General features: G+C 46.0%; 2 protein-coding genes across 5 annotated transcripts in view; one reads left to right on the forward strand and one right to left on the reverse strand.

The window, feature by feature from the left end:
- Nucleotides 1-402: 402 nt before the first annotated feature.
- On the reverse strand, nt 403-26165 carry POLM (DNA polymerase mu). Of its 4 annotated transcripts, none has more exons than XM_066593107.1 (12): nt 26134-26165; nt 20030-20214; nt 17554-17746; nt 13694-13798; nt 11464-11634; nt 9128-9199; nt 7195-7315; nt 6987-7119; nt 6127-6229; nt 4535-4789; nt 2179-2262; nt 403-598 (listed from the first exon to the last, which is right to left on the reverse strand). In XM_066593107.1, the coding sequence occupies exons 2-12, from the start codon at nt 20209-20211 to the stop codon at nt 512-514; spliced, it is 1506 nt and encodes a 501-aa protein (XP_066449204.1). In that variant the 5' UTR covers nt 20212-20214; nt 26134-26165; the 3' UTR covers nt 403-511. The 4 variants fall into 4 exon arrangements, with proteins under 4 accessions (XP_066449204.1, XP_066449206.1, XP_066449207.1 ...); XM_066593109.1 differs by having other exon boundaries at nt 26127-26158; XM_066593110.1 differs by having other exon boundaries at nt 26130-26148.
- Nucleotides 21487-27969, forward strand: part of SH2D6 (SH2 domain containing 6) — a 47614-nt gene continuing 41131 nt past the window's right edge. The window contains exon 1 of the mRNA XM_066593111.1: nt 21487-21535. Coding sequence (XP_066449208.1) covers nt 21509-21535 — 27 coding nt within the window. The 5' untranslated portion in view covers nt 21487-21508. The remainder of the gene's footprint in view (nt 21536-27969) is intronic.

The raw sequence follows: 27969 nt of genomic DNA on the forward strand, positions 1-27969 counted from the left end.
TAAATACCTAAGCCAGCCCTCTATCAACTGTGACATAGAATGGGGCTGGTTTAGTTACTGAAATGAGCGGAACAGCCAGGCACCTGCAATGACATCACCGATTCTAGCAATATGGAGGGAGCTTCATGCCATGTGACGCGATGACAGAACCCGCTCAGAAGTGGAGATGCATCAATGGATCGGGTAGGTATTTGAGTTTCTGGATAAACCCTTTACCGAGTGTGTGTAAACTGCACAACTTTAAGAATTGGAGTCTCTTACTTTAAAAAGTCTGTGTAACACCTACCTTAAAAGTGACAGCATTGTAGAATTATCACTTGCCTGCAATAGTTACATGCCAAGCAGTGCTGATGTGCAGGAATTCTGTTGCATTGCCTCAGACTATACTATAAGCCATACTTGACTCAAACACTTCTTTAAAAGTCATTTTATAAAATATTTTTTCAGTGCAAATTGATATTAACTGGTACCTGGAAAAGGATAAATTCTGCTACAAATGTGACAGTGATAATCAAGCATTTCTGTATTGGGGAGGCACGTACTGCAGACCCAGGAGTGCAAATATCTCTTCCTCAGAGGTTGCTGGGATGGAGCATTGCTACAAGAAAAAAAAAAGAAGATATATATGAGCACAGAAGGCTTCTGGTTGAGATATTGTTTCACGTTTCAGTTTCAAATGCTATTTGCATAATGGAAGCTCAGGGTGCATGAAGTGGAACATAGGACCTGGGCTTGTCGCAGCACTTGCCCCGGTCTTCTTCATACCTATAGCCAGGGCTTATACACAATGTGTGGTCCAATTGTAGGTTGTTGCTGTGACTACTGAAAAATTGCTGCAATGACATCTAAACAGACCCAAATAGTGATCTAAATTCTTTTTCTTAACAGGCGATTGATATAAAAGTTTAACCCTTTGCAATCCAATTTTGAATTCAGGGTTTCCTAGGGGGCTTTCTCTTTCTGCCATTATACAATGGCGCCATCTGCTGGCTAAAGAAAGTACTGCAGTAGGTGACATGCTGGAGAAGCCCCGGACAACTGAGCAGGCAGTAATATACAGTAAGAATACCCTGCCGGATGTCTTCTGACATCAGAGCTGTACAGCCTTCAATCAGAATGTCTTTAGACGTCAGACAGCGGATTGGAAAGGGTTAATACAGGGGACAAAAAAAAAAAAATAGCTCTAGCAGCTCCTGAAAGGGGCAGTACAGCAACTACAAAGCTGGCAGCCTCAGGACCACAGCAATGACAAGCTGACTGCTAGATAAAACGGAAAGCAGCGGAGAGGCAGGGACACAGGAGGGGATTGGCACTGTCCCTGAATACTGTCCCGAGATGCCCTCCCCATACGGGTGCACACTATGAGGTACAACAGGCAGGGGCTAATAATCATTTATCCATATCTGAGTGTAATGTGGCTTTAGTCTATTAAAATGCAGGCGGTCTGGGCAAACGCCCAAATAGTCTAAATTAGAAATCCAGGACTGTGAAAGGGTATACAATTTCTCTATGAATTCCTTAGTCTTTAAGACCTCTGCTTGCTGTTGCTCAATAGGAAATGTCATTGTTTACTTCCAGTACATAGAAATCTGGTCCTGGTTATGTGGTGGACACCCAGATGCTCGGCTTATTGCCAGTTATAGATCTCAGAGCTTTTTCTTCAAACAGGCTGGAAGTAAACAAGGAAAGTTGCCATTAAATAACAGCAAACATCTTGAAAGGAAGGAGAGATCCTACAAAAACTCTGAGTAAGAACCTCGCACTTCAATCTCCTTAAGGAAGCGCGCTTTCATAGACACAGAAGGGGGAAGCTTGGGGGACATGAATGGTATTCCATGAAATATTTCAAGACCCGCTTCTGTGGAGAGCCATGTCCAGGAACTGCATGTAACCATTGCTGCAGGTTTTACAAGATGTACTTGCTTTATTTTTTGACACATTTTCTGCTACAGATGTAAGGCTGGAAACAGAGAAACTACAAGGAGACAGAACATGCTGCAGTAGGCAAAGCCATATCAGGCCTGTAAAATTACGGTTCAAAACATGCAAGTGATGAAACTCCATTCAATTCCATGCATACAAATATTGCCCTGGCCAGTGGCTTAAACAGAACCTGATCGCACCAGTGTGAATATTAGCTTGATCATTGGGGGCAGTATGCTCTATAGTAATTCTTACCTTCTCTGTACTATAAAGTCCATGGCTATTTAAAGACAGATTTTTCTCATGCCAAGAAAATCGACGCAATTCTCTTTCAAAATGCTGCAAGACAGATTATGTGCAAACTTATACTCCGCTCAATCACATAAGACCTGAATGATTGTATATCTGTGGCACAGCAATGTGTAAAAAACAGTGAACGCCTCACTTTACATTATTAAGGAAGTTGCATGAAATTAGAGACAAAAAGTAAGCTTCTAAAAGAAGCAATTCCAGATCTAGCCTTTAGACAAGAGTGGCGCTGCATACTTACCAGTTATTCATCAAAATACCAACGACGACCTGCCCGTGAGTGAGTAGCGAGTGACTTACGTGCTGGTGACCTCATCAAAGGTCCTTCATACCCAGTGAGAGAGTTTAATGCTCCACCCCTGATCACATGACGGTGACATCATTACAGATCCTGTACGCACACGGCTGCTGTGCGGCTAGGTGTTCCTTAGTATTCCATAGCAACTGAGGCTGCAGGGGGTTTGTAGTCCGCCCGTAATCTGCACAAGGATGCAGGACCTGTGATGATGTCACAGTCATGTGATAAGTGGCAGAGCATGCAATTCCCTCACTTGGGGATGAAGGACCTTTGATAACATCATAGTCATGTGATCAAGGGTGGAGCATGTGATTCACTCACTCGGGATGAGCATCAGTCATGTGATCAAGGGCGGAGCATGACAGTGATGTCATCACAGCTCCATCTCCAGTGCTGTGCTGCTTCTGATCCCTGTTGTATGGGATGAACAATGTATGTAGCAGTGTTGTGTGTGCACAGCTGTGTACTGGTACTATAATTTCCTAATAATTACTAGTATTACCTTAAACACAAAAGGCGTTTTCCGGGACTGTACTATTGATGCCACATTTTCAGAAGAGTTATTAATAGTTGATCAGTGGGGGTCTGCCGCTTAGGATTTTGGTGATCAGCCAGCAATAGTGGGGATGAAGATACAATCTGACAGCTCTATTCACATTGCAGTGGCCCCAGTTGGTAATTGCAAGTTCAGTCTCCCACAAAATTCGATGGGAGCTATGCCTGCAATCACCAACCCAAGCCACTGTAAGCGCTCCTTCACACTGGCGATCATGATTTTGCCGCAAGAAAAATCAACAAAATTGCAATTTTTCCCATGAGATTTGAGTGCCAGCCATGCTTTTTCTTGCAAAAACATTACTGCCGCTTGTGTTTTTCTCGTGATAAAACAATAAGAGTTTCTAATGGTAAAATCGCAAGTTTGTGTGTTGCGATGTGATGTGATAAAAAGGAGGCTCCATAGGAATCATGGGAGATTAAAAAAACAAAAAAAAACAAAACGTAGAAATATGCATTTTTTTCACTCCACATCAGATGAGTGAGAACATTGCAAATGGGAATGAAATCATTGAAAATCATTGGTTTCATAATTCTGTGTTTTCACTCTTGCATTGCGCAATTTTATCGGCAGTGTGAAGGCACCCTCAGCTTTCAGCTCCATCCAGATTGACAGCTGGTCCAATAGCAGCTCAGGATAGATGATCAATAGTAAAAGTCTTCCAATACCCCTTTAAAGGGGGTTTCTGGTCCAAAATTGATGCTGTGTCCTCAGGATAGTTCAGCAGATTGGAGAGGGTCCAACACCACACCAACTGATCTGTAGGAGCTGTGGACAGAAGAATCAATATACCACCCACTTTGTATCGGCCCGCTGCTGTATTGCAACTTTCTCCCATTGAAGTGAATGGAAGAGAGCTTCAGTACCAACCAAAATCCTTGGAGTATTCACAGGAGTTATGACAGCAAATGGGTTAAAGGAAATTTAGCATCGTTTTTGCACCCCTTTGTGCAACATTAGGTAGTGCTGATTATAGTGATATGCTAGCTGTGTGTATCTGTACAGTAGCTTGGAGGGATTTTAAAAGTAGCCACACAGAGGACTATATGGATATTCAGGAGTCACAGCTAGCCACCCACAGCTGTCTGCCTATTAACCCTTTGCAATCTAATTTTGGATTTAGGGTTTCCTAGGAGGCTCTCTCTTTCAGCCATTATACAATGGTGCCATCTGCTGTCAAGAGCCAGTACTGCGGTATGGGACATGCTGGAGAAGCCCCCCGGACAACAGAGCGGCCAGTAATATACAGTAAGAATACCCTGCAGGATGTCTTCCGACATCAGAGCTGTGCAGCCTTCATTCAGAATGTCTTTAGACATGAGACAGTGGATTGGAAAGGGTTAATGTGCATGGAGATAGCCGTCAATCAGTGGTTAGAGGTTGGCATGGTTTGCAAGTTATCTTATGACATTTTGTTGTATACTAAGGTTAAGCTTCACATCACTGACCTTTGATCCTGTCCAGCCCAGAAGGGCAAAGGCATATTCATCATATTGAGTGACTACTAAATCCACTCTGACAGCTCTCCAGGCACGGGCACCGGGGAAGGTCACATCACTTCCAACTCCAGCTCCAGCCTTTGAAGTGTCAAGGTTTGGAAGAGCGACTATAGCGTAACAGGTTTCATGACCGTCCATAGGTACGTTACGTCTATGAGCCTGCACACGAGAGCGCACCCTTGTATGGTGATACAGCAGTAAGCCCTGCAATGACATACAGAAGATCGATCACCTGTCCCCATATTCAGCACAACATTGAAATGGATTTTTTTCACAAAATGAAAACCCCATAATGCAGTCCCCTACTGCAAAGCATAGTGTGAGCGTGCATGCACTGGAAGCAGAGGGGAGTCCACTCAATGACCAAGAGGCGGCCAGTGAAGGAAAGGGGAGCCAGGCAAGTATAAAAAGCACCCCCCCCCCCAGAACCTGCAGCCCCTGTCCATAAATTCAGTTTATGATGCTCATAGGACATGACAGGCTCCCAGTAATCCCATCATGCCCTCTAGTTACAGCACCATGGTACCTGCATGGATCACCCTTCGATCTGTTAGACAATTTCTTGCACTAACCGAGCATGCAAAGACATAAAACTTCATTACAACTACAACCAATCTACATTTACAGAAGTGCATCCTCCCCAATATTTAGAGCTTGCCCAGTAGACTACTTTGTGTAAGCAAGTCTACAGAAGATACGTATACTCCTCTGATATTCTCCTGACGGGTTTAGGGATGTTATCAACTATAGCTTACACAGGGGGATCCTAATAGGGTATTACAAAGGGCATCTGAGGCAAGCATGGCTTTGTTTTGAAAGACCATTTGCATTGCATTAATATATGCCTGCTAAAATCAATAGGAGCCATCCAATACTTCATTGTGCCTGTGGCACAGCGTTTCCCAACTCCAGTCCTCAAGGCACCCTTACAGGTCATGTTCTCAGGATCTCCTACAGTAAGAACCCCTGTGGCGATGTCTGAGGCACCAACAACAATTACATCACTTGTGCAATACTGAGGAAATCGTGAAAACATGACCTGTTGGGAGTTAGAGGACTGGAGTTGCTGCTTTAGCAGTATGACCTCCCCATCTCCACGAGAGGACCAGAAATAAGAAAAGGGCTCGTCAAAACTGCTGCACATTGCAGCGCAAACATAAGGAGATTCGTTAGAAAGTGCGTTTTAGGGCATGTTGCCTTGTAGCTGAAAATGGTGCGAGTTGTAATCGAAGGGGTGAAACCAATGGTGCAGATTTTGACAGGTTTTCTGCTGCGGTTTCCATATGGAATTTGGTGCGGATTGTCTGCTGCGGACAACCTGCATCATTTTTCACTATGTGCAAACATGCCCTTAGGTTTAGGACCTTTCTGTGGGATGTAAACATGCTTAGGCCCCATTTAGGCGTCTAGACCAGGCATACAACTGACGGCCAGGGTGTCTTTCATGCTGTACAGACTGCAAACTAGTGTGGTGACTGCATTGGGAAACAGATGGATTATGCGGGGGAGTTGTAAACGAACAGCATTTGTTATTTGCTCACCTGGCTATCCATCCAGTCTACGGCTTTTTTCAGCAGGCCACTTAGTGCTTCTCCATCAGGGTGTGTTATGAGGAAGTCCACATCATGCCCCTGCTGCTTCCCCCTGTCAGGTGCCAGGACAAACAAAGAATAATCTGGGCACAGAAAACCAAAAGATGAGCGGCTGTAAGCAGAGCGTAATAAGCCGATCCCCGATCTGCTTCTCAAGGTTCCGTAGCAGTTCTACAACTCTCCTGAGAAAGTATTGTAGAATACGCAACTCCCACAGAAAGCATCGATCTGAAGAGGATGTGCAGCAGGTAAGCACTGCGCATAGTCGGCATGGCTGCAAGGGGTTTAGGTGCTGTAATCAGAAAGTCTCTACAAACAAGGCGACAGCTGCTGCAACTTATCTTTTAAGAGGAATGGAAAGCCTCATATGTCAACAGGGCTCACTGACATGGTTATCCGTAGGCTGTATTTGCAAAGGCGATTTTATTATGCGAGTTTTGCGCATTTGCAAGACGCAAAAAACTCACAAGGGAAATAGAAATATTTGCAGTGTGTCTATTTACATGTGTGAGACAGATTGTGGCATATCCTATTGTTTGGGCAATACCACCATTAACTTCCTATGGGAGGCAGAAAAGAAAAAAAAACAAAAAAAAAACCTCGCACTCGCTGGACATGTAGGAGTGCGAAGTGATGTCATTTTTAACACTAAAAGTGCTGGAGCAAAATGCGATTTTTTTTCATGCAATGAAACTCGCACGTACAGCGATGCATTTTTCTCGCACAACACATTGCACTCGAGTTTCTCAAACAGATATCGCGTTTACGATGTAAATACGGCCTTAGTTCGGCAATAAATATTCCTTTACCTGCGAAATCCACCAGTCATTATAACCTCGAGGTCGGGGACAAATCTGTGCAGCGCATTTTTTATCAAATGTTGCATGCGATCGGCCTCCTCGCGAGTCACAGGCCGCTGAAGATCCGTGTAATGTGTTACCCCTGTGTGCAAAATACCAATATAGTTACTACACAGACAGAACATCCTTCCATGTGCACTCAGCACAAAGCCTCTACCTGCTCTCTGGTCTGCAGTCAATTTAATATTCGGGTTGTCCAAGTCACTCAGTTTTCGCACGCCATCTTTGTACCAGCGCTCTGCTGTGTGCACCCCAACACCAAAAATACTTGTTAGGAGCTATACAGTAAAGAGAGTAGATCACAATCACCATAGGTGCAAAGTAGAGGTGTGTAATGTTACCACTAAATCAGAGACCAATTCTACCTGGGATTGCAATTAAAAGTAGAACCGAACATTTTAAAAACTTCTGATAAGTTATAACGACACGTCAGAGGTCTTTATTAGAGATGAGCGAGCAAACTCGATAAGGCAAACTACTCGAGCGAGTAGTGCCTTATTCGAGTACCTGCCCGCTTGTCTCTAAAGATTCGGCTGCCAGCGGGGGGGCGGGGGAGAGCGGGGAGGGATGGAGGGGAGATCTCTCTCTCACTCTATCCCCCCCGCTCACCACCGCAACTCACCTGTCACCCGCGCCGGCAGCCGAATCTTTAGAGACAAGCGGGCAGGTGCTCGAGTAGTTAGCCTTATCGAGTATGCTCGTTCATCTCTAGTCTTTATTAATGCAAAGGTACATTACTGTATGGTGACCTTGTCCTCCAAAAGCATACCAGCCAACAATTTTCAATACTCAAAAATGCTATACCGGTGTAAACTAGCCAATTGGACATATAAGATGCATAGAAGTCTATAGATACTGTACAGTATACATCTGGACACTGATCACCAGCTACATACTGCCAACTGACTAAATGTGGTGTGAACCAGCCAGAGAGGCATATAAATATACATCTTCAGCATGTAAAAAACCATTAACCCGATAAGGACCAAGCGCCGTAAACATATGGTGCTTGGTCCTGGGCTTTAATCCTGGTTGATAGTAAATATACGGTACTGGATTAAAGCTGCAGCAATCTAGCAGAGCATGTCAGGTCTGGTCTTTGGCTGTCAGTGACAACCAAGGACCCGGAGAAGACAAAAGTGGGTTTTCACTACTTCTACCTCCTTTTTTTGCAGGCTTATTCAGCGCTATGTGGAGAATACCTGGCGATGATGTGCTACCTGCATGGCAGAGCTGGAGGGTCCTAGCAGACCCATATCAGCTCTGTCATTGACTACTGTCACACTAGGGGAATATTTTCTCCTGCAACTTCTGCTTTTACGGATGCTCCAGCTACAGTGGAGGTGTATGAAATAAGAAATTACATTGTGAATGTCCCCCAGGAGGTCTTATATAATGTCATAGATTTAAAAAAAAATAAGTTACCATCCCCACCTCACCCCCCTTCCAAAAAAACCCAACAAAAATAAAAAACCCACTGCCTGCACCAATCGAAACAGTCACCATATCCACACTGTATTTGGAGTCTGTACAAATTATATACAAAAGCGTCCAAAATCACAATGGGGAACACATTTCTGAAGTTTATTTTTGCATACATGTACTAATTTTAAAGAGAGAACTATAAAAAAAAATCGTTTTCGTACACGTTACCTCTAGCAAAAAATAAAAAGGGGGAAAAAATTCAGTGAAAAAGGTCCTAAAAACAGGCCTATAGGTCACCAAAGAGACATACAGCAGAAATCATTTTGGCAACCCAAGAAATGGAAAAAAAAACAAAAAACAGGGCTATAAAACCACCATGTGTCTAAAATCACAAAAGTGTCCTTCAGCACCAACACACCCTGGGTCTTTAAAGGGTTAAAGATACTGTCACTTTGGAGCACCCAATAAACTAAACAATAAATAGTATAAAGGTCATTACATCGGTAATTTCTATCCCGACACTCGCTTCCATTCCCCGCAAACCGGCCGTTCGCTGTGTGCCGCCGCACAAGAGGGACGGGTCCTCTCCATTATGGGCGTGCATAGTGGCAGCTTCTCAACACCTTAATCCATATATACAGAATTACCAAAACCTGTGCCCACACCTCCATACACTGGTACTGCTCATTGGTTTGAAGCGCCTCCACTTCATGGCACACCCCATCTTCTAGGATCTCCTGCAAAAGAAAGCGTAATAGACATTATACAATACATATGTACCCTCAAAAGGATGCTGGGAAAAAATACAACAGGTCTCGCAAACATTAAGCCCTCATACGGCTAGGTCAATGGAAAAACTAAAAAAGTTATGGATCTAGGAATGTGGTGATGAGGAAAAACTGAAAACGGTCCCATGGCTAAGGGTTTAAGGAGGGCTGGTCTGCTGGAGCAGACCCTCTGTGTAGCCATGTACTATCTGGTGAGCAGACAAAGCCAGAGTTCTGCAGATTGGGATACAATTGTCACTCTGGCTGACAGATGGCGATACTGAGCGGACAACCTCATACTGACGTATTGGGACAGAGACCCATCTTTGAATGAACGCATGGCACATAGCTTATGCAAAAGGACATTGTAGCTGTATATATCAATGTATAGCGATACAAGCCAATAGCAGCAAGTGCATACAAGACAAACCTTCAGTGGTGGGAACACCGTGCAAAAACAACAGTTGCCAGAATACACAGGATGAAGAAAGTCCATACAGCGTGTAGTAATCCGTATGACGAGGGGAGACGCTGAAGGAGGGACCTCCGCTTTCTCGAGCATGCACTGCCCGCCATTAGCTTGCATTGCTATACGTTGATGTATAAAGCTACAATGCTCGTTTGCAAAAGCCATTATTTGTGCATTTACTCAAGGATTGCATTAAGAGACTGTTTTACGCAGGAATACATGAGGAATATTTCTCTATTTATCAATAAGGTTTGTCGATTCATTAAATTACTTTGCTGTTTTAATGAAGCCAAAATGGGGAAATTGATATTAGCCCTGCCCATGGGGGTGAGGATGATATCAGGCAAGAAGATGGGAGGCGGGCTGTAGAGGAGGCTGGGTTAGTAGAGCAGGGCACTTGGCACCGATGAGCCAACAACGATACTGGAATCAAGCACATTGGTTGGAGTCTAAAGGCCATTTTACACGCAAAGATAATTCTTCAAACAACTGAAAGATTTAGTGATCTATCTGCATAAAGTGTTAATGGCCATTTGCATGTAAAAGGACCTCTAGGAGTTGTTTGCAGAGCCTAGCATGTGTTCTGCACATTCCATTGTCCTCCTTGCAGGGAGAAGATTCTGCAGTCTTTTGAAAGACAGGAGAAATGCATTCAAATGGAACGCTCAGCCTTTCAGCGGCTGAACAATGGATTTTAAGTGAACTAAAATCCATCGTTCAAATGAAAACTGCACGATGCCCGCGTTTACATGTAACAATTATTGCTCATTTTTGGCCATTTTGCAGAATTTTGAGCGCTAATCATAGTGTGTAAAAGGGCCTTTAGCTACTGTTCTAGCTACGGCTCATCAGTTTCCAGTACCGCAGAGGAGAAGGAGCTGTGTGATGACAGGACATTACAGTGGTGGGTGCTATTACTGGGGAAGGGAGATGGCAATATATGCAGAAACGGTGGTGACTATGGGGAGCGGAAACATCCTACGTGTGTATATAACTGAAGTTCAAACCCCAAAGTTCTACATACAGTGTGACATGTAGGCACAGCAGTTCCTAAAAGGCAGTCTCTTTGAGCCCCCAAAAGTGCCGACAAGTTTCCTCTATATGGACCAGAACTGTAGCAATTTTGACAATTTGTATGTATTAGGGAATTGCAGTTCATGCAATTCCCTTCTGTAAAGAAGTGTCTTGGTATTACTTTATCTTGTTTTGCAAAAAAGCAAAACGAGAAAAGAGATTAGGCCCGCTTCCACACGGGCGATATTGTCGTAATGTGACAGTGCTACAAATCGCATGTATGTGGAGCCCATGCTTTCCTATGGGTTGCTCCACATCAGCGATGTTTTGTAGTCTGTGACTTTGAGAGACTACAAAATTGTGGCATATTCTACACAGCCGCGATTTGCGATTTTTTGCAGCCCATGTTTTCCTATGGAGAATTAAAATCTCCGCCAGTGCTCGAGAACCAATCACAGCCAGCGCTTCCTGGGGCGGGGATTCAAATCCACCAGCTGCCTGCTTTCTACAGAAAAAAGTGTCCTGGAGCTTCAGGAAAGACTTGCGCCGGAGATGACAGTTCCTGATAAGTGATGTATAATTTTCTGGGATGCACATGGAGCTTACTTTCAGGGTAGGGCTTACAGACAGATTTATATTCGAAGAGCTATGAGAGGCACCTCTCCCATATCTAGAGGGTATGGGGACCCAACATATCACTCTTGCACAGGGACACCAAGCTGTCATTTTCTGTCCCTGTCCGCCACATTACCTGGATGACCGTCTGGCAGTGCCCCCCACAAAAGGGCAGGTTCTTTGCTTGGTCAGCAGACTGTAGCCTTATCGGTAGAGACTTGAGCACCGATGCAGCTCTTGTGAAAGCCAGACTACGAACTTCAGAGCCCCGAAGAGCAGCGGCTTTTCCCAATTTCTCCAGGGCATCCTGAAAGTGAGTATTGCCACAACCCATATCACCAAAATGTACAGAAAATGAAAAGATTATTGTTAAATACCATCACTATCTAACCACCAAGATAACGGATTCTAGTAAAGAGCTGCAGCACTGAAACTGCAGACATTTGCAAACCACAACCTGCTCTCACTTACTGTTTGTTTCTGTACAAGAGGTCACTTTATATAATCAAGCTGGGTAATGGAGGAGAGCGGCACTAGGAAAAACCTACCTCCGTGCCGGATCTCCCAGCAGAGCGCAAGGACTGCAGCAGCCTGCTCTATGTGACTGGAGCTGGCTCACAGCCGAGGACTGGCGACAAAAGAGATAAGTCTATTAACTGCCCTTAAAGTAGGGAAACAAAGGATGAATCCAGCTCTTTTTTTGTTTTTTGAATTTTGGGCAAAGGAAAGTGATTATTTTGAAAACCCCATCCAAAATCATAGCATTAATATGTGCAGTGCTTATTGTCCCGCAGTTTAGACTGGCTGTCCACGGGCGATAGTTCATAGCGTGATCCACTGGGCGATAAATCGCACGCGGATCACGCTTGAAACACTTTCAATAGGATAACTATGGAAAGCGCAGCCCGATGTACACGAGCAGAACAGGAAATCCATCGCTCGCAATTTTCCCGATGAACCAATCATAATGATAGGTTCATCGCGGTGACTTTAAATGATCTCCCGCGGCGGAAATCCACTCGCGAGAATCTGCCCCACCCGTAGACAGGCGGCCTTAGTATGAGAAATATATACTTACTTGGCTTTCTGGGACTTTTCAAAAAGTTGCAGAGAAAGAACAAAATTTTATTTAATTTATTTTTAAAAACCCTAAACTGTACTCCCATTTTAAATGTCCTACGACTCCTGGAAGCTCCTGCAACAGTCATGTGTCGTTCATCATTCACATGACCGATGAACCCAATCACTCTTCATGTGACCACAGCAGGAGCCTCTGAGTCCGTGGCGGCTGTGCTGGACATTTAATGGCCGAATGCAATTTTTTCTTAAAATTTCAATTTCAGTTCTTTCCCTGCCCTTAGCAACTATTAGAAAAGTCCTGGAAAAGCCCTTTAAATAACGACAACACACTGTTTCAGCCATGTCTTTTCTAGCCTTGCCATCACAGTCCCAGAAAATCTCTTTCCCCATTCATGACATACCATTAATAACACAATCATCACTTTGCTGTATTCCAAATATACAATGAAATCCTTGTCAGACACCCAAGTGGTGTCCATTTTAACTAATGACCGTGAATGGTTCCAATTAGAGATGAGCGAATGTACTCGTTTAGGGCGATTTCGCAATCGAGCAGCGCTTTTTTCGAGTAACTGACTACTCGGGCGAAAAGATTCAGGGGGCGCCGGGTGAGCGGGGGGTGACAGAGGGGAGGGAGGGGGGGGGGGGGGGGGGAAGAGCGCTCCCCCCGTTCCCCACTGCTACCCCTCGCTCCACCACGCCGCTCCCCGAATCTATTTGCCTGAGTAGTCAGTTACTCGAAAAAAAGCGCTGCTCGATTGCGAAATCGCCCTAAACGAGTACGTTCGCTCATCTCTAGTTCCAATGGTTCCATTTGGGGGAGAAGGGGGGGGGGCATCTCAATGCGTTTGTGAGTACCAGCGATGGGACCCCCAGACAGAATCCCACTGTGTGTAAAGAAAATGCAATTTACATTCAGAAATGTTTCATTTTTAACTGGAGCGTTTTTCCAGAATGAGTCAAGTCCACTTTTAAGGATTTTGTGCCTTATGACACTCTACAAATCTCTTTGTGTCTGTTTTCTAGAGTTTTAACAACCACGTAAATTTCATCTCATATGGTCCAACTACAATAATTAGGTTTTTTTTAACTTTTACATTATATTCTCATTTTTTCGATTTTCTCTAGAACTAATTTTTGTGACTTGACTCCTTTTTGAAAAACACTCCTCAATCATTCACAAGCAACGGTATTGTATGCTTTATGAATCGCAGAAGCAGTGTGTAAAAATACATAATCAGAAGCCCCATCCGGTGGAGGAAAACCGGATGCAGTCAGGTACTTACTATAATCTCCGCATTCTGATGGGTTAGTGGCGTTTGTCGCTGGCAGGCATATGGCGCTACGGTTAGAAGGACGTCTGTGTCTTTGGACACGCAAGTTTCTAAAATCTATAGTTTAAGAAAAAGAACAAATGTGTGACGGGGAGTCAAGTCATTACTGTGCTGGAAATAGAACACATCAGATTTTATATTTTCGTAGCGCTATCAAACAGCAAATCCAACGATTCCCAACAAATGTTTTATTATAAAAGATTATTTACAAGTAATTTCCTACAAATTAGCCTGATAGAAAACTCCACGGGGCGTTTATAAAGGGCGTTACATCAGAACTCTGGCATAAAAAGGGCTCAAATTTTAGTGCGAGTCAAACCTGCGCAAAAGTTTACAACTTTCTGGCTTTCTGAGCTGCCGTCACCACTTTTTTTTTTCTAACAAGTGTGAATTCGCTCCAGGCGACACATTTATGTACAATTTACACCAGAAACTGGCATAAATTATACCAGAAAGCTACGCCAGCTCCCAACTGGCGCATCGTGGTGCGACGACAGAAAGGACATACTGTATATACTCGAGTATAAGCCTAGTTTTTCAGCACATTTTTTTGTGCTGAAAAAGCCCCCCTCGGCTTATACTCGAGTCAGGGAAGGCTTTAAAAAAAATAAAATAAAATCTCCATACTCACCTGCCAGCCGGCACCTGTGTCCCCGGCGGCGGTGCAGCAGGCTGCTTGAATTCTCTCCGCTGTCATCCCCCGCCGTCCTCTTTGCTCGGCTCGGTCATCCCCCGACGTCAGCACTGTGTAAGTAAGAGCTGTGATTGGATTGAGCGTCAGCCAATCACAGCCATTGCTCGATCATTTACAGCCAATGAAGCTGCTTTAGAATTCTCCCCGCAGTCATCTCCCTGCTTTGCTTTCAAATCCCCTGCTATCAGTGCTGTGTAAGTGCTGTGATTGGATCGAGCGCCAGCTGTGATTGGCTGGCGCTCAATCCAATCACAGCGCTTACTTACACAACACTGACAGAGCCGAGCAGAGAGGACAGCAGGTGGATGACAGTGGGGAGAATTCAAGCAGCTTGTTGCACAGACACAGACACCGGCTGGAAGGTGAGTATGGAGGTTTTTTTTTTTACCTAGTATATACTCGAGTATAGCTCGGCTTATACTCAAGTCAATAAGTTTTCCCAGTTTTTTGTGATGAAACTTATTGTCTCGGCTAATACTCGAGTATATACGGTACTTTACGACAAATACTTAAGATAACATCTATATAAAATATTGTTTCACTTTGGAAATTAGTTTTCTTTATGCCTCTCTCTCGGTCTTTCAGGCAATATGATGTCTGTCTTCTCCAGCCTAAAATGCCAAACTGTGCTGGCTGCTTACCAACAGTTCAATTTGCTAAAAGGTGTAATTTAATGCTATACTGGCATGGCACATCACTAGGTCCTTCGCTAATCACGAGACCGAGCGGTACGATTACTATACCAAGCTTACATAGTTTTATTTTTTTCCCAAGATAATTAGTTTGTTTTTTTAATTATTTTCTGCTGCCATCTTCTGTGCGCAATATCTTTTTTATTCTTCCATCAACATAGTTGTGTGAGTGCTCATTTTTTGTGGGACGCCCTGTAGTTTGCGTTGGTACCATTTTGGAACCTTTTTGATCGCTTTTTATTGCATATTTTCTTGAAGACAAGGTGCCCAAAAAAAGCGCACAGCATTACATCATACTGCAGTCTGACAGGCAGTCTATCAAGCCACCCCATGGGGCTTGCTTGATAGGCATTCTGTCATGACAGCCCTAGGATCGTTGAGAAAGCCCCCAGCTGCCATGACACGCCCACGGCTCCCCCGAACATCGTTCAGGGGATTTAAATACTGTTGTCAGAACTGACAGCGGCATTCAGAGTGTTAACAGCCCTGATGAGCTGCGTGGCTTATTGGAGCGGTTGCCGCCGGATTTCAGCTGCCGGATGTATGGAGAGAAATCACCCCACGATCTCCCTCCATACACGTCCTGCAGCGGCAAAACGTGAAAACACTACAGGGCTGTCACTAAAGGGTTATGGATTAGTGGGCTTTACAACAGATGAACCCCACAATTGACTCGTGAGGCTATATCCTAGCACTCTGACAACTATACTGAAATGAGCCCTGCACATAACAAAAACAGGACAAGTTTTTATTCACACTAAGGGCTCATTCACCCACGCTTAGGCGTAAAACGCTGCATAAATACTGCAGCATTTGAAATGCGTATTGTTCAATTTCCCCTGCGTATGCATATTTTTGGACATGTATACCAGAGTATATACTGCGTATGTTACGCACGCCTAAAAGAAGCAAGCAGGAAAAAAAAAAAGAGACTAGAATGATGATCTTCCAGTTTTTTTTTTCAAATTCATTAGCATGTTTCCTAGCAAAATGCGTGAAGAATGCAACTGCTACGCTAGTACTTCCGTTGGCATTGCGTATCATACGCACCCATAGAGAACAATAGGGCTCTTACGCACGCAATACACAATAAAATAGAAGGAGCTGCGATTTTTCTTACGCAAAGACTATACGCAAGTGTGATTTTCATTGCCTCCATTAACAGCATATTACACATGCGATATACACTTGCGTAATACATGGTGAAAACACACCCATGTGAATGAAAACAAAAGTGTGGTATACGTCTATCTTTATAACGCCCCTCTTCACGGGCAAGAATAGTAGACTACACTTTTCTATATAGTATAGGAAAGAAAGTATGCCGACAAGTATCGGCCCAGCGAATGCCAAAAGGACACTTGACATATGCAGGGCGCATGAGGGCCAATGGATATGTTTCACGTTTTCCATGAGGACTTTCCTGGAGAACGTCTGAAAGTGCAGATGAAAATGAGATGTGAATGGAGCCCAAAAAGCATGAGGGCAACAGATGGCAGGCACTGGAATATGCAGAAGGCGGTTTGGGTATGCTGAATTCTCTTTATTGCGCTGGCAGACAGGTGCCCATCTGATGATTAACCCTCTTCTCACTGACACAAACTAGCATATTTGCCAGAGCCACGTATTCATGGAGGAACTAGGAGAGATAATAGACAACCCAAGAGCATTCAGCTCCTACCGAGTTTGAATGAAATAGCAGTATGATGTGCTAAAGGTCACTTTATACAGGCAACGACCAACAATGAGCGTGCCAGTCAGCGCCCGTTCCCTGCGTGTACTGGGGCAAGTTATCTGCTCTACGGGGACGACTGATCATAAACACGATCATTGGTCCCCATAGAGCTATTACTGATTGGCTGCACATCTCCTCGTTTACACAGGAAGACATGCAGCTCAACAGCGAGCATTTTTACAATCACCTAAACGACATGATTAGCTGATGAATGAGCGTTAATTGGCCCGTATAAAAGGGCCATATAATAATCTTTATTTATATAGCGCCAACCTATTCCACAGAATTTACAAAGCAGGGGAAACAAACAAAGACCACGGTTACATGTAAACAGTCTTTCAGTGTAAACGCCCTGCACGAATGCTGACAACCGTCGTGGTGACATGAGCACTCGTATGGTCGCTTACCTCAGTGTTCCCCAACTCCAGTCCTCAGCGACCCCAACAGGTCATGTTTTCAGGATTTCCTCAGTGTTGCACAAGTGATGTAATTATTGTCGGTGCCTCAGACATTGCCACAGCTGTTCCTACTATAGGAGATCCTGAAAACATGACCTGTTGGTGGTCCCTGAGGACTGGAGTTGGGGACCCCTGGCTTACCTGACTGTCGGCCCGTGGTCATTACCTGCTAGTTCCTAAATCCTCTGAACGTGGCCATTTACACAGAATAATAAGTTACAAAAACTCCTTACCCCTAAACGGTGTCTGGCCTCCACCGGCACAGGTTGTCCTGAGCTCATGCTCTCTGTAAACCAGCTCATGTCCAAGATGTGTGGCATCTCCTGGTCTTCAGCCATTTGCATTGGCTTCCCGGCTTTCCTTTCAATCCAGGTGAGGACATCATTAAAAGAGTTCTGCTCCGACACTACATGTGTCACTGCAGCGCTGCAATAAGGACATGTGGGGATCAATGACTCATCGGAACAGATTGGGACAAATTCATCAAAGCAGTTACATTTTACCCCGAACAGAACAGCGGTCAGCGCACTTTTTTACACTTTTCTGCAGACTTGTGTTAGTACATATCTGCCAAAACATTATTTGGCATTAGCCGTTTACAGGGGACTCGTCTGCTCTCCCAACGTGTGGTCAGTAAATACTTGTACTTTGCCCCCCGAAGCATCAATTCTGGAGCATGTTTAATAGAATTCTGTGTATTATGGCATTCCTCTGTAATTCCTCCTGAAAATGTATAAATAAATTGGCAACTGGATCTTATTCTCCCTGTCAACACGACGGGTCCCTACACGCTCCCACCTTACTGACAAGGGGAATGTTAACACCCAACTGTCATTTTATTCATGCATTTCCAGAAGAAATAAGAGGAACGGCGGCTGTAGAGTTCTAAGAAAAGGAGACAATTTCATACTATGAAACTTATCAACACTGTCTGACAGCAAGACTGTCCATGTTGCCCATAGCAACCAATCAGAGCTCAGCTTTCATTTTTTAAACTGCTCTGTAAAAGTGAAAGCTGCATTGCGATTGGTTGCTATGGGCAACATGGACAGTCTGAGGGCCCATGCATATGTGATTTCAATCAGTGAAAAATGGACCATTTTCACTGTGGGGGTATATACATATTGCACAAGTGCTTTTTTAGGTCCATATGTCATCCGTTTTTCAAGAACAAAAAATAAAATATCCAACTGATGTCGCTTTTTGTTTTCAATGTCTCCTTACAATACGAGTAAAAAAAAAAAATGCAGTACGCATGTATAATTTTTTTCTTAATGCTCCCATAGACTTTTTTGGAGCGATTTTCGTCTGTAAATATGGACCAAAATAAGAAATGCTGTGATTTTTTTTTTTTTTACACGTCAGTCTGCATAACAAAAAAAACCCCTGAATGTCTGAATACGAAGTACAGACAGCATATGGACAGAAAATATAAGTGAATGGGCCCTGCTGTCACAGTTTTAGTAAAGGAGGCCCTATTCATACAGCCATAACGCCACACGTACTGACAATTTGACTTCATCAATATAGCCGAGTAAGGCCGCTCTCACACGGTTGGGAAAATCGCGCAAGATTTGTGTGTTGCAAGATGTCCTATCTTTGAGCGTTCTCTCGTTTTCAATGGGGCAGGAAAGCAAATTGCAAGACGTGCGATGCCTACCCGTATCACATCTTACATGGAAGCTAGAGGCAGTACAACAGGGTACTAGAGCCTCCATGCCCACCAGTATCACATCTTGTATCTAAGCTAGAGGCATCCAACAGGGTACTAGAGCCTCCATGCCCACCAGTATCACATCTTGTATCTAAGCTAGAGGCAGTACAACAGGGTACTAGAGCCTCCATGCCCACCAGTATCACATCTTGTATCTAAGCTAGAGGCAGTACAACAGGGTACTAGAGCCTCCATGCCCACCAGTATCACATCTTGTATCTAAGCTAGAGGCAGTACAACAGGGTACTAGAGCCTCCATGCCCACCAGTATCACATCTTGTATCTAAGCTAGAGGCAGTACAACAGGGTACTAGAGCCTCCATGCCCACCAGTATCACATCTTGTATCTAAGCTAGAGGCAGTACAACAGGGTACTAGAGCCTCCATGCGATGCTCACTGAAAACAATGGGAAACACTTGCTGATTCTCTGACACAGCTGAAGGTCACGCCAGAGGATCGCAACCTCAAAGTGATGGGTTGCGTTTTTCTATAAAAAAAAAAAAAACGCCTCGCTTCTGCTGGTACGATATCGGGCAGAGTTTCACCAATAGGCCAACTGTGGGTATCACTTTGTTCTGTCAAATGCCTTAGCTGTCGTGGTTACTATGACTGTGGCATCTAAGGTGTTAAGCCAGATACCAGCGTTACTGAGATCCAATCTCTACCCGATGCCTAAGGCTTTAGTGAAGGTGTAGCAATGCAATGTCTTAGTGTAGCACCGCTCAGAAAGTGCTCTGAATGGACCTATACTGCAGTCATTAGTGGGTTAAAGGGGTTGTAGCGTTGTAAACCATTGATGGCCTATCCTCAGGATGGGTCGTCAATAGTAGGTCGTCAGGCATCCGTCACCCAGAAAACATGTGTTTAACACAAAAACGTGATTTATATAATAGATCATTTTCAGATGACGCATTCCCCTTAAGTTATAAAATCCTGGCTTCCTGCAGCCACCACCATTCCCGGCTGTGCCATACTGAAGGTTAGTGCATTATACCTGTACTCATGTGCCACACTGAATCCTTTCCTCCGTGCCAGTGATGTGAGGAAGCCCCTCCGGGCGGCTCCCATTCTTCGCTCCACCAAAAATATACAGATATCAGGAAATCTTGGTAGGGCCGCCGGTTCAGTGGGAGCGGCCGTCTCCTTCCTCCTCCGTTTAACAGGAAAGGGGATCATCACCTGAACAGGTAGGAAACAAAGGACAGAAGGTGTGAGAAGTCATGGTAACTGCTCACCTGTCTGTATACACAAACACTATATGGGGTCATTGTCATTCACACTAAAGGGGAAGAGAGTCCAAAGGCCACGGGACAGCGACTAATATCGGCTATACGTAGATAAAGTAGTGATGACAGGACAACGCCTGGGTGTATTTGCACATGCAATATGCAGTAAATACAACCCAATGATTTCAATGGGTTCACACACGTACGTCTATTTCCTGCGCATTTTGGTCACGCAGACAAATGTGCAGCATGGTCTATGGTCTACTTTTCTGTGCATTTGTGCACCAAAAATCCCTGTAAAATTCAATGGGGAATGAGCAAATTTGCGCAAAGTGCGCTAGGAGATGCGTGAAACACCCCATAATTTTGCAGAAAAAAGAACACATCTGGAACTCATTAGACTAATCACCCATTTCAAATAGGGGGGTTTTTTTGTTCTTTTTTTTTGCTAAACGCAAATACACACGCCTTGCTCACTGAAAATGGTTAGTAATAGAGATGAGCGAGCGTACTCGGTTCGGGTGTTTTTGCACTCAAGCACTGCTTTTTCCGAGTAACTGACTACTCGGACGAAAAGATTCAGGGGGCGCCGTGGAGGAGCGGGGGGTAGCAGTGGGGAGCTCTCTTTCTCCCCACTCCCCACTGCAACCCCCCGCTCACCCCCGGCGCCCCCCGAATCATTTTGTCCGAGTAGTCAGTTACTCGGAAAAAGCGGTGCTCGAGTGCAAAAACACCCGAACCGAGTACGCTCGCTCATCTCTAGTTAGTAATATACACCAGTGAGGGCACAAAAAATCATCGCTCATTCCACAGATACACATACGCTCGAGTAACTTTGGCCTACTGATTTTGAGGAACGATCGTTTGGCCATCATTGAAGCTCATCACTGTCAGCAGAATATTCCCCGTTTCATACGGAGCGACGTGCTGCGGCTGACCCTCTGCGCAGAGATGCGATCGCCCAACGCACAAGCGCATTCGTCAGATGATTGGGTAAAGAACGTTCCCAGGAGATGGGATGAGCGGAGCCAGGAGCCCTCGTGTTCTGCATCTTATTTCCACCCTCCAACCACAGATAACAATCCCCCGATTAGAAAGAAGAACAAATGGAACCAAAGTCGCAGCACGGAAATTGCCAGCAGCCCACACAGAGCTTGTGAAATGCTTGCTTCACTTCCCACCCGCCGGAGTGGGATCCTCCCCCCATTCATATCCCGCACATAAGTCATATCTGTGTGACAGCCGCTATGGCCACCATCACAGCTCCCTCACAGGTAAGTAGTCACATTCTTAGCCGTATATCCTCCGCTGCTGCCTGATTTACAAATCAGTCCTCCAGGAAAGCTGGGTGACTACAAGTGTGGGATACTGGTTATCACACAGCAAACCCGTAGCCGTGTCACTCACATGTATCCCTCCATTCAGATCCACAGTGGTTATCATATAGCTACAACCCTTTATACATTAGATTAGTGAGAGAGATGTCCTGTGGGACTACAAGTACAAGCAGGGCAGTGTTCACATCCCTTATACGTTTCTCGCTATGGTTTATAGCTATACATGGTATTATGAAAGCAGTCCAAAAGAAAATCATAGCCCATAGCAACCAATCACAGCACAGCTTTCAATTCTTATACTGCTGAGGTAAAATGACAGCTGCGCTGCGATTGGTTGCTATGGGCAACAGATTTTTTTTTTCAGGCAGCTTTCATTACAGTGCAGTGCCGAGATACTTGCCCATGCAGATAATATATATTAGATTTTATATACACTCATTGTCAAAAACAATCCCTTCCCTAGAAGTTGTCCGAACGGAATGAAACTTTCTCTGTGTGATTAGTATAAGATTACAATATCAGAGCGGAAGGAGAATTTATTGTGAAAAATTGACACCTTGTATGGAGGCTCTAGTACCCTGTATGGCCGCCTCTAGCTTGGCTACAAGATGTGATACAGGCAGGCATGGAGGCTCTAGTACCCTGTTGTACTGCCTCTAGCTTAGATACAAGATGTGATACATTGGGCATGAGAGCTCTAGTACCCTGTTGTACGACTTCTAGCTTGGATACAAAATGTGATACAGGTGGGCATGGAGGCTCTAGTACCCTGTTGTACCATATCTAGCTTGGATACAAGATGTGATACGGGAGGGCATGGAGGCTCTAGTACCCTGTTGTACTGCCTCTAGCTTGGATGTAAGATGTGATACGGGTGGGCATGGAGGCTCTAGTACCCTGTTGTACTGCCTCTAGCTTGGATGTAAGATGTGATACGGGTGGGCATGGAACCTACAGGTTCCATATGGTATCCATCCACATTTGCTGTAACTGAGCCTCTAGGTCAGTGATGGCGAACGTTTTAGAGACTGAGTGCCCAAAATGCAACTCAAAACCCACTCATTTATTGTAAAGTGCCAACATGTCAGGGGGCGGGGCTTATCACCACGTATGATTTTTACCTCCGTCTTTCTTAAACAGACAAGGCTGTTTCAAAATAGACGGGGTGCAGATTTTGACTTCTTTTGGATGCGGAAATGCTGTGGAATTTGCCACGGAAATTTCCGCTGAGGACATTCTGCAGCATTTCTACCTTGTGTAAACATATCCCAGCAGTGACATTGACCCCCCCAGAGCGGCCCCAGCAGTAAGGGTGACCCCCCCTCCCCCAGAGCGGCTTTAGTGCTAGTAGCGACGTCCCACAGTGGCCCCCAGTGGTAGTAGCCACGTCCCACAGTGGCCCCCAGTGGTAGTAGCCACGTCCCACAGTGGCCCCCAGTGGTAGTAGCCACGTCCCACAGTGGCCCCCAGTGGTAGTAGCCACGTCCCACAGTGGCCCCCAGTGGTAGTAGCCACGTCCCACAGTGGCCCCCAGTGGTAGTAGCCACGTCCCACAGTGGCCCCCAGTGGTAGTAGCCACGTCCCACAGTGGCCCCCAGTGGTAGTAGCCACGTCCCACAGTGGCCCCCAGTGGTAGTAGCCACGTCCCACAGTGGCCCCCTGTAGTAATAGCCACGTCCCACAGTGGCCCCCTGTAGTAATAGCCACGTCCCACAGTGGCCCCCTGTAGTAATAGCCACGTCCCACAGTGGCCCCCTGTAGTAATAGCCACGTCCCACAGGGGCCCCCTGTAGTAATAGCCACGTCCCACAGGGGCCCCCTGTAGTAATAGCCACGTCCCACAGGGGCCCCCTGTAGTAATAGCCACGTCCCACAGGGGCCCCCTGTAGTAATAGCCACGTCCCACAGGGGCCCCCTGTAGTAATAGCCACGTCCCACAGGGGCCCCCTGTAGTAATAGCCACGTCCCACAGGGGCCCCCTGTAGTAATAGCCACGTCCCACAGTGGCCCCCTGTAGTAATAGCCACGTCCCACAGTGGCCCCCTGTAGTAATAGCCACGTCCCACAGTGGCCCCCTGTAGTAATAGCCACGTCCCACAGTGGCCCCCTGTAGTAATAGCCACGTCCCACAGTGGCCCCCTGTAGTAATAGCCACGTCCCACAGTGGCCCCCTGTAGTAATAGCCACGTCCCACAGTGCCCCCTGTAGTAATAGCCACGTCCCACAGTGGCCCCCTGTAGTAATAGCCACGTCCCACAGTGGCCCCCTGTAGTAATAGCGACGTCCCACAGTGGCCCCCTGTAGTAATAGCGACGTCCCACAGTGGCCCCTGTACTAATAGCGACGTCCCACAGTGGCCCCTGTACTAATAGCGACATCCCACAGTGGCCCCCTCTAGTAATAGCGACATCCCACAGTGGCCCCCTCTAGTAATAGCGACATCCCACAGTGGCCCCTGTAGTAATAGCGACATCCCACAGTGGCCCCTGTAGTAATAGCGACATCCCACAGTGGCCCCTGTAGTAATAGCGACATCCCACAGTGGCCCCCTCTAGTAATAGCGACATCCCACAGTGGCCCCCTCTAGTAATAGCGACATCCCACAGTGGCCCCTGTAGTAATAGTGCTTGGTGCTGTTGCTGCCATTGATCCCAGGAGCACACTGTGACGTGCTGCCGGACACCTCCTCCCCTCCCCTGCTCTCACGGAACCAAGTATGAGGCATCAGAGGAGGGGGGGGAGGAGGATCCTGGCTACATGCTGACATCACAGTGTGCACCGCGATCAATGCCTCTAGCAGCGCTGCTGAGTGAATACCAGCAGGGGAGCTGCGGCACCCCTGCCGGTATTTACTAATGTGGTGAGCAGCCGACAGCGGCAGGTGCCAGCTGGGAAGGCTCTGGGTGCCGCCTCTGGCACGTGTGCCCTAGGTTCGCCACCACTGCTCTAGATCGCGTAAACTCATAGGCTGTAGAAGTTGGTGTCCCAGATGGTCCCATACATGTTCTATTAGTGAAAGATCTGGTGACCGGGCAGCCACAGAAGTGTGACCATGTTGTGCAGACATTCCTGTGACCCCCTTGTGTGTGCGGCCGAGCATTAGCCTGCTGGGAAATGCCTCTTGGAAGCCGCCATGAGAGGAACACATGTGGCTGCAGGATGTCCTGAACTGTAGCTGAGCTGTCATTGTGCCTCCTACCACCACTAGGGGGGACTGACTGGCGCTCACTTGTAGGTCTCCAGATACGTCATACGCCAAGCAGGGAAGCAGTTTTAGGGCCTCCGGTGACAAGACCGTCCATCTAATCACCACAACTCTCATCATTTGTATATCTGTCTGAGATGGAACTGCAGGACGAGTTTTACAGTAAAACAACAACTCCTCCTCCATCTAGGGGTGCGATAATTATTGGCAGCGTATATATAACACATATATACACCAGCAGTAGAGAGAAACATATCAGGTATGATGGGAGCGCAGCATGTATCTAACGCCTCCGACACACTTGCCATGTGCCCGGATTGCCTCTTGGATCAGACACCACGCGGGCACCTGTCCGGGCGCTGCCACATACCCAGACTGCCCGCACTCTGACATACATGTGCACATCCTAGTTCTCAGCCATGACACGGACAAGAATAGGCCAGGAGACGAGTCTTTTCCTACTGCGCCTACGGGTCCGCGCGCTGTCTTTAGCTGTTGGGCGTAAAAAAAACTAGTCCGTCAAAGGCCTTTCTATTGGCAGCAATGCTGCTTGGACTTGTAGTCCCACAGGGCAACTTTCTGACTGCTGTAATTAAGGGTTTTAGCTACGTACTAAACACCCCGGCTCTGAACGGAAGGCATTTTGGCGCAGGGATCCATGCGAGCGCAGGAATCTGAATGACGATCAGTATGAATGCCGGCAGCGACTGAACAATGAATGATAATTCGTTTGTCAGTTTCTGCAGGCGTGAAAAATCAAACGATCATTCCGTGTAAAGAGGCCGTCATTCATCATGGACGAGCGCCTGATCGCTGTGAACGGAGGCGGGCAGCGCGATCGGCAGATCCTCGCTCTTATAGGACAGCACGGGGGCCATTATCGCCGGGGAGCATTGTCAGACGCTCGTACAATCGTCCCGTATACGGTAATGGGGCTCTTCGTTCTTTTTCCTGCACAAACCATAGAAACACAAACGCCAAAATCCACACATCTACTGGAAGAAACGCTTTGACACGCAGCGCCACATTGCACTTCACCGCACGCAGCGCAACATTTGCATCATCAGTACAGAAAAAAACTGCTCAATGTAGACAGACCTTCCCCTCCCCCACCTTTACCCAGAAGTCTTAGAGGGCCCTGCAGGGGGCACCCACTCTACCTGTATATCACCTTTATACACATGAACCCCAACCCTCCCCACTATTTCCATGAGCTTCTCGCTCACTCCACCCCACACTACAGCCCCCACCCCCGTGCTCTGCTTGGGGCTCCTTCCAGCCATTCCCATACACATTCCACCAAACTTGGCCTTCTCCACTCACAACCTACTGTGTCTGCAGCCAGAGCGACTTCCGCTTCTACGGCCACGCCCCTTATGTAAATACACCTGGTCGCGCAACCCGAGCAACGCCACGCCTCTTCATCTACATACTGTCCATCACAGGAGTCCCCGCCCACTGCAAAGGAGTCACGTGTCAGAGATCTGCCACCTGTGGAGCTGCCAGCTGGGAGTTGTAGTGCCACAGTATCTGGGGGTCACAGGGGGCAGACTTCCATATTTGCAGTTCTATGCCAGTCAGTAGGCAAAAAAAAAAAACATTCTGTTATCTGATACTTGTTGCTTCCTCAAAACCCTAATATGCAAATAATAGCCAAATGATGCGAACAAAGCTCATTGTAGAGAAGGAGCCGAGCGCAGAAGGAGACGGGCGGCTGCAGGTACAGTATACAGCACGGGCACATCTGTATACACTGGATATATACGGATACAGCGCGGCGAGGGATTGGGGGGGAATCCCATGCGGATTTTACAAACGGATTCCGTTTTTAAAAATCGCGGCAGAAGTCCACGTGGATTTAGCCTTTTTCAATGAGCAAATGAGTATACGGCATGCCAGGTGTGGATTTAGCGTAGATTGGGTATGGAATCCTCATCGGGGCGTAATTACAACGGCGATCTTCTTGCGCAATATTTGTGCGTTGTGAGAAATCGCACGTGGAAAGAATCCGTTATTTACAAGGGCGACTTTTCTCGCTGCATATTCTGTTCAGGAATCGCCCGTTATTTTCTATAGGAGGCAAAAAAAAAATAAACCGGCATCGCACACGGATGTGAATACGGTTTTCAGGCGATTTTCTGTTTTTACTTTTGAAACAAGATGCGATGCGCATCGCAAACGCGGGGAGAATCGCATGTTTGCAAGCGCGATATCAGTCCGAGTAATGCGAACCGTATAAAGCGCCTGCGTAAATATAGCCTAGGGCCGGCTTCACACGGGCGGAAGCTGCATTTTTGCGTACTGAATGAGGCTTTTTTGTTCACCTATCGCCGCATTTTACCGCACTTTTTCTACCCGAAGGGCATGTTTCCTTACACGTGGCAATAGCGAGGTATTTCCTATATCTTATTGTGTTTCGCACATATTTGCACACTCCCATTGACGTCTACCGTGTTTCCTCGAAAATAAGACAGTGTCTTATATTACTTTTTGTTCAAAAAGGTTTAACTTTTTTACATGTATAGCTGCCTGGACGCTATTTAAATTGACTTTTTTAATTAACTGTTAGCAGGGCTTAATTTTGGAGTAGGGCTTATATTTCAAGCATCCTCAAAAAGCCTGAAAAATCATTTTGCATCCTCAAAAATTCTGGAAAATCATGCTATGTCTTATTTTCAGGGTATGTCTTCTTTTCAGGGAAACGGGGTATGTGGGTCTTTGGCGCAGAAATACACAGAAAGATAGAGTATGTTCTGGGTTTTTTTGTACAACCAAAATCTGCTTGCAAAATGCGCAAATGTGAATAAATGGGTTCTATTCGCTGCGTATTGCGCGTGCAAAGTTTCTGCACACAGATCCGTGCACAAACACGCCCGGGTGATGATACCGCAGGCTGACATCGCGGCCTGTTTGCGCGTCCACAATATCTGTGCAAGACCCAGAGAATAGAACGCATTGATTTTAATGGGCGCGTTCACATTTCCGTTTTTTGCGCATTTCTGTTGGTCAAAAAAAAACAAACAGCAAAGGTCCCCACTGAAGTCAATCGGGTGCGATTACTGCGCACAAATGAGCATGGCCTGCTGGGGCAGTGAAATACGCTGATGTGCGCGTAAAAAAGCATTGATCGTTCCGCAAAAATGCAGAGCTCAGGCAGGCGCAAATG

This window comes from Eleutherodactylus coqui, chromosome 2 (assembly GCF_035609145.1).
Source record: "Eleutherodactylus coqui strain aEleCoq1 chromosome 2, aEleCoq1.hap1, whole genome shotgun sequence".
NCBI classification, from domain to species: Eukaryota; Metazoa; Chordata; class Amphibia; order Anura; family Eleutherodactylidae; genus Eleutherodactylus; species Eleutherodactylus coqui.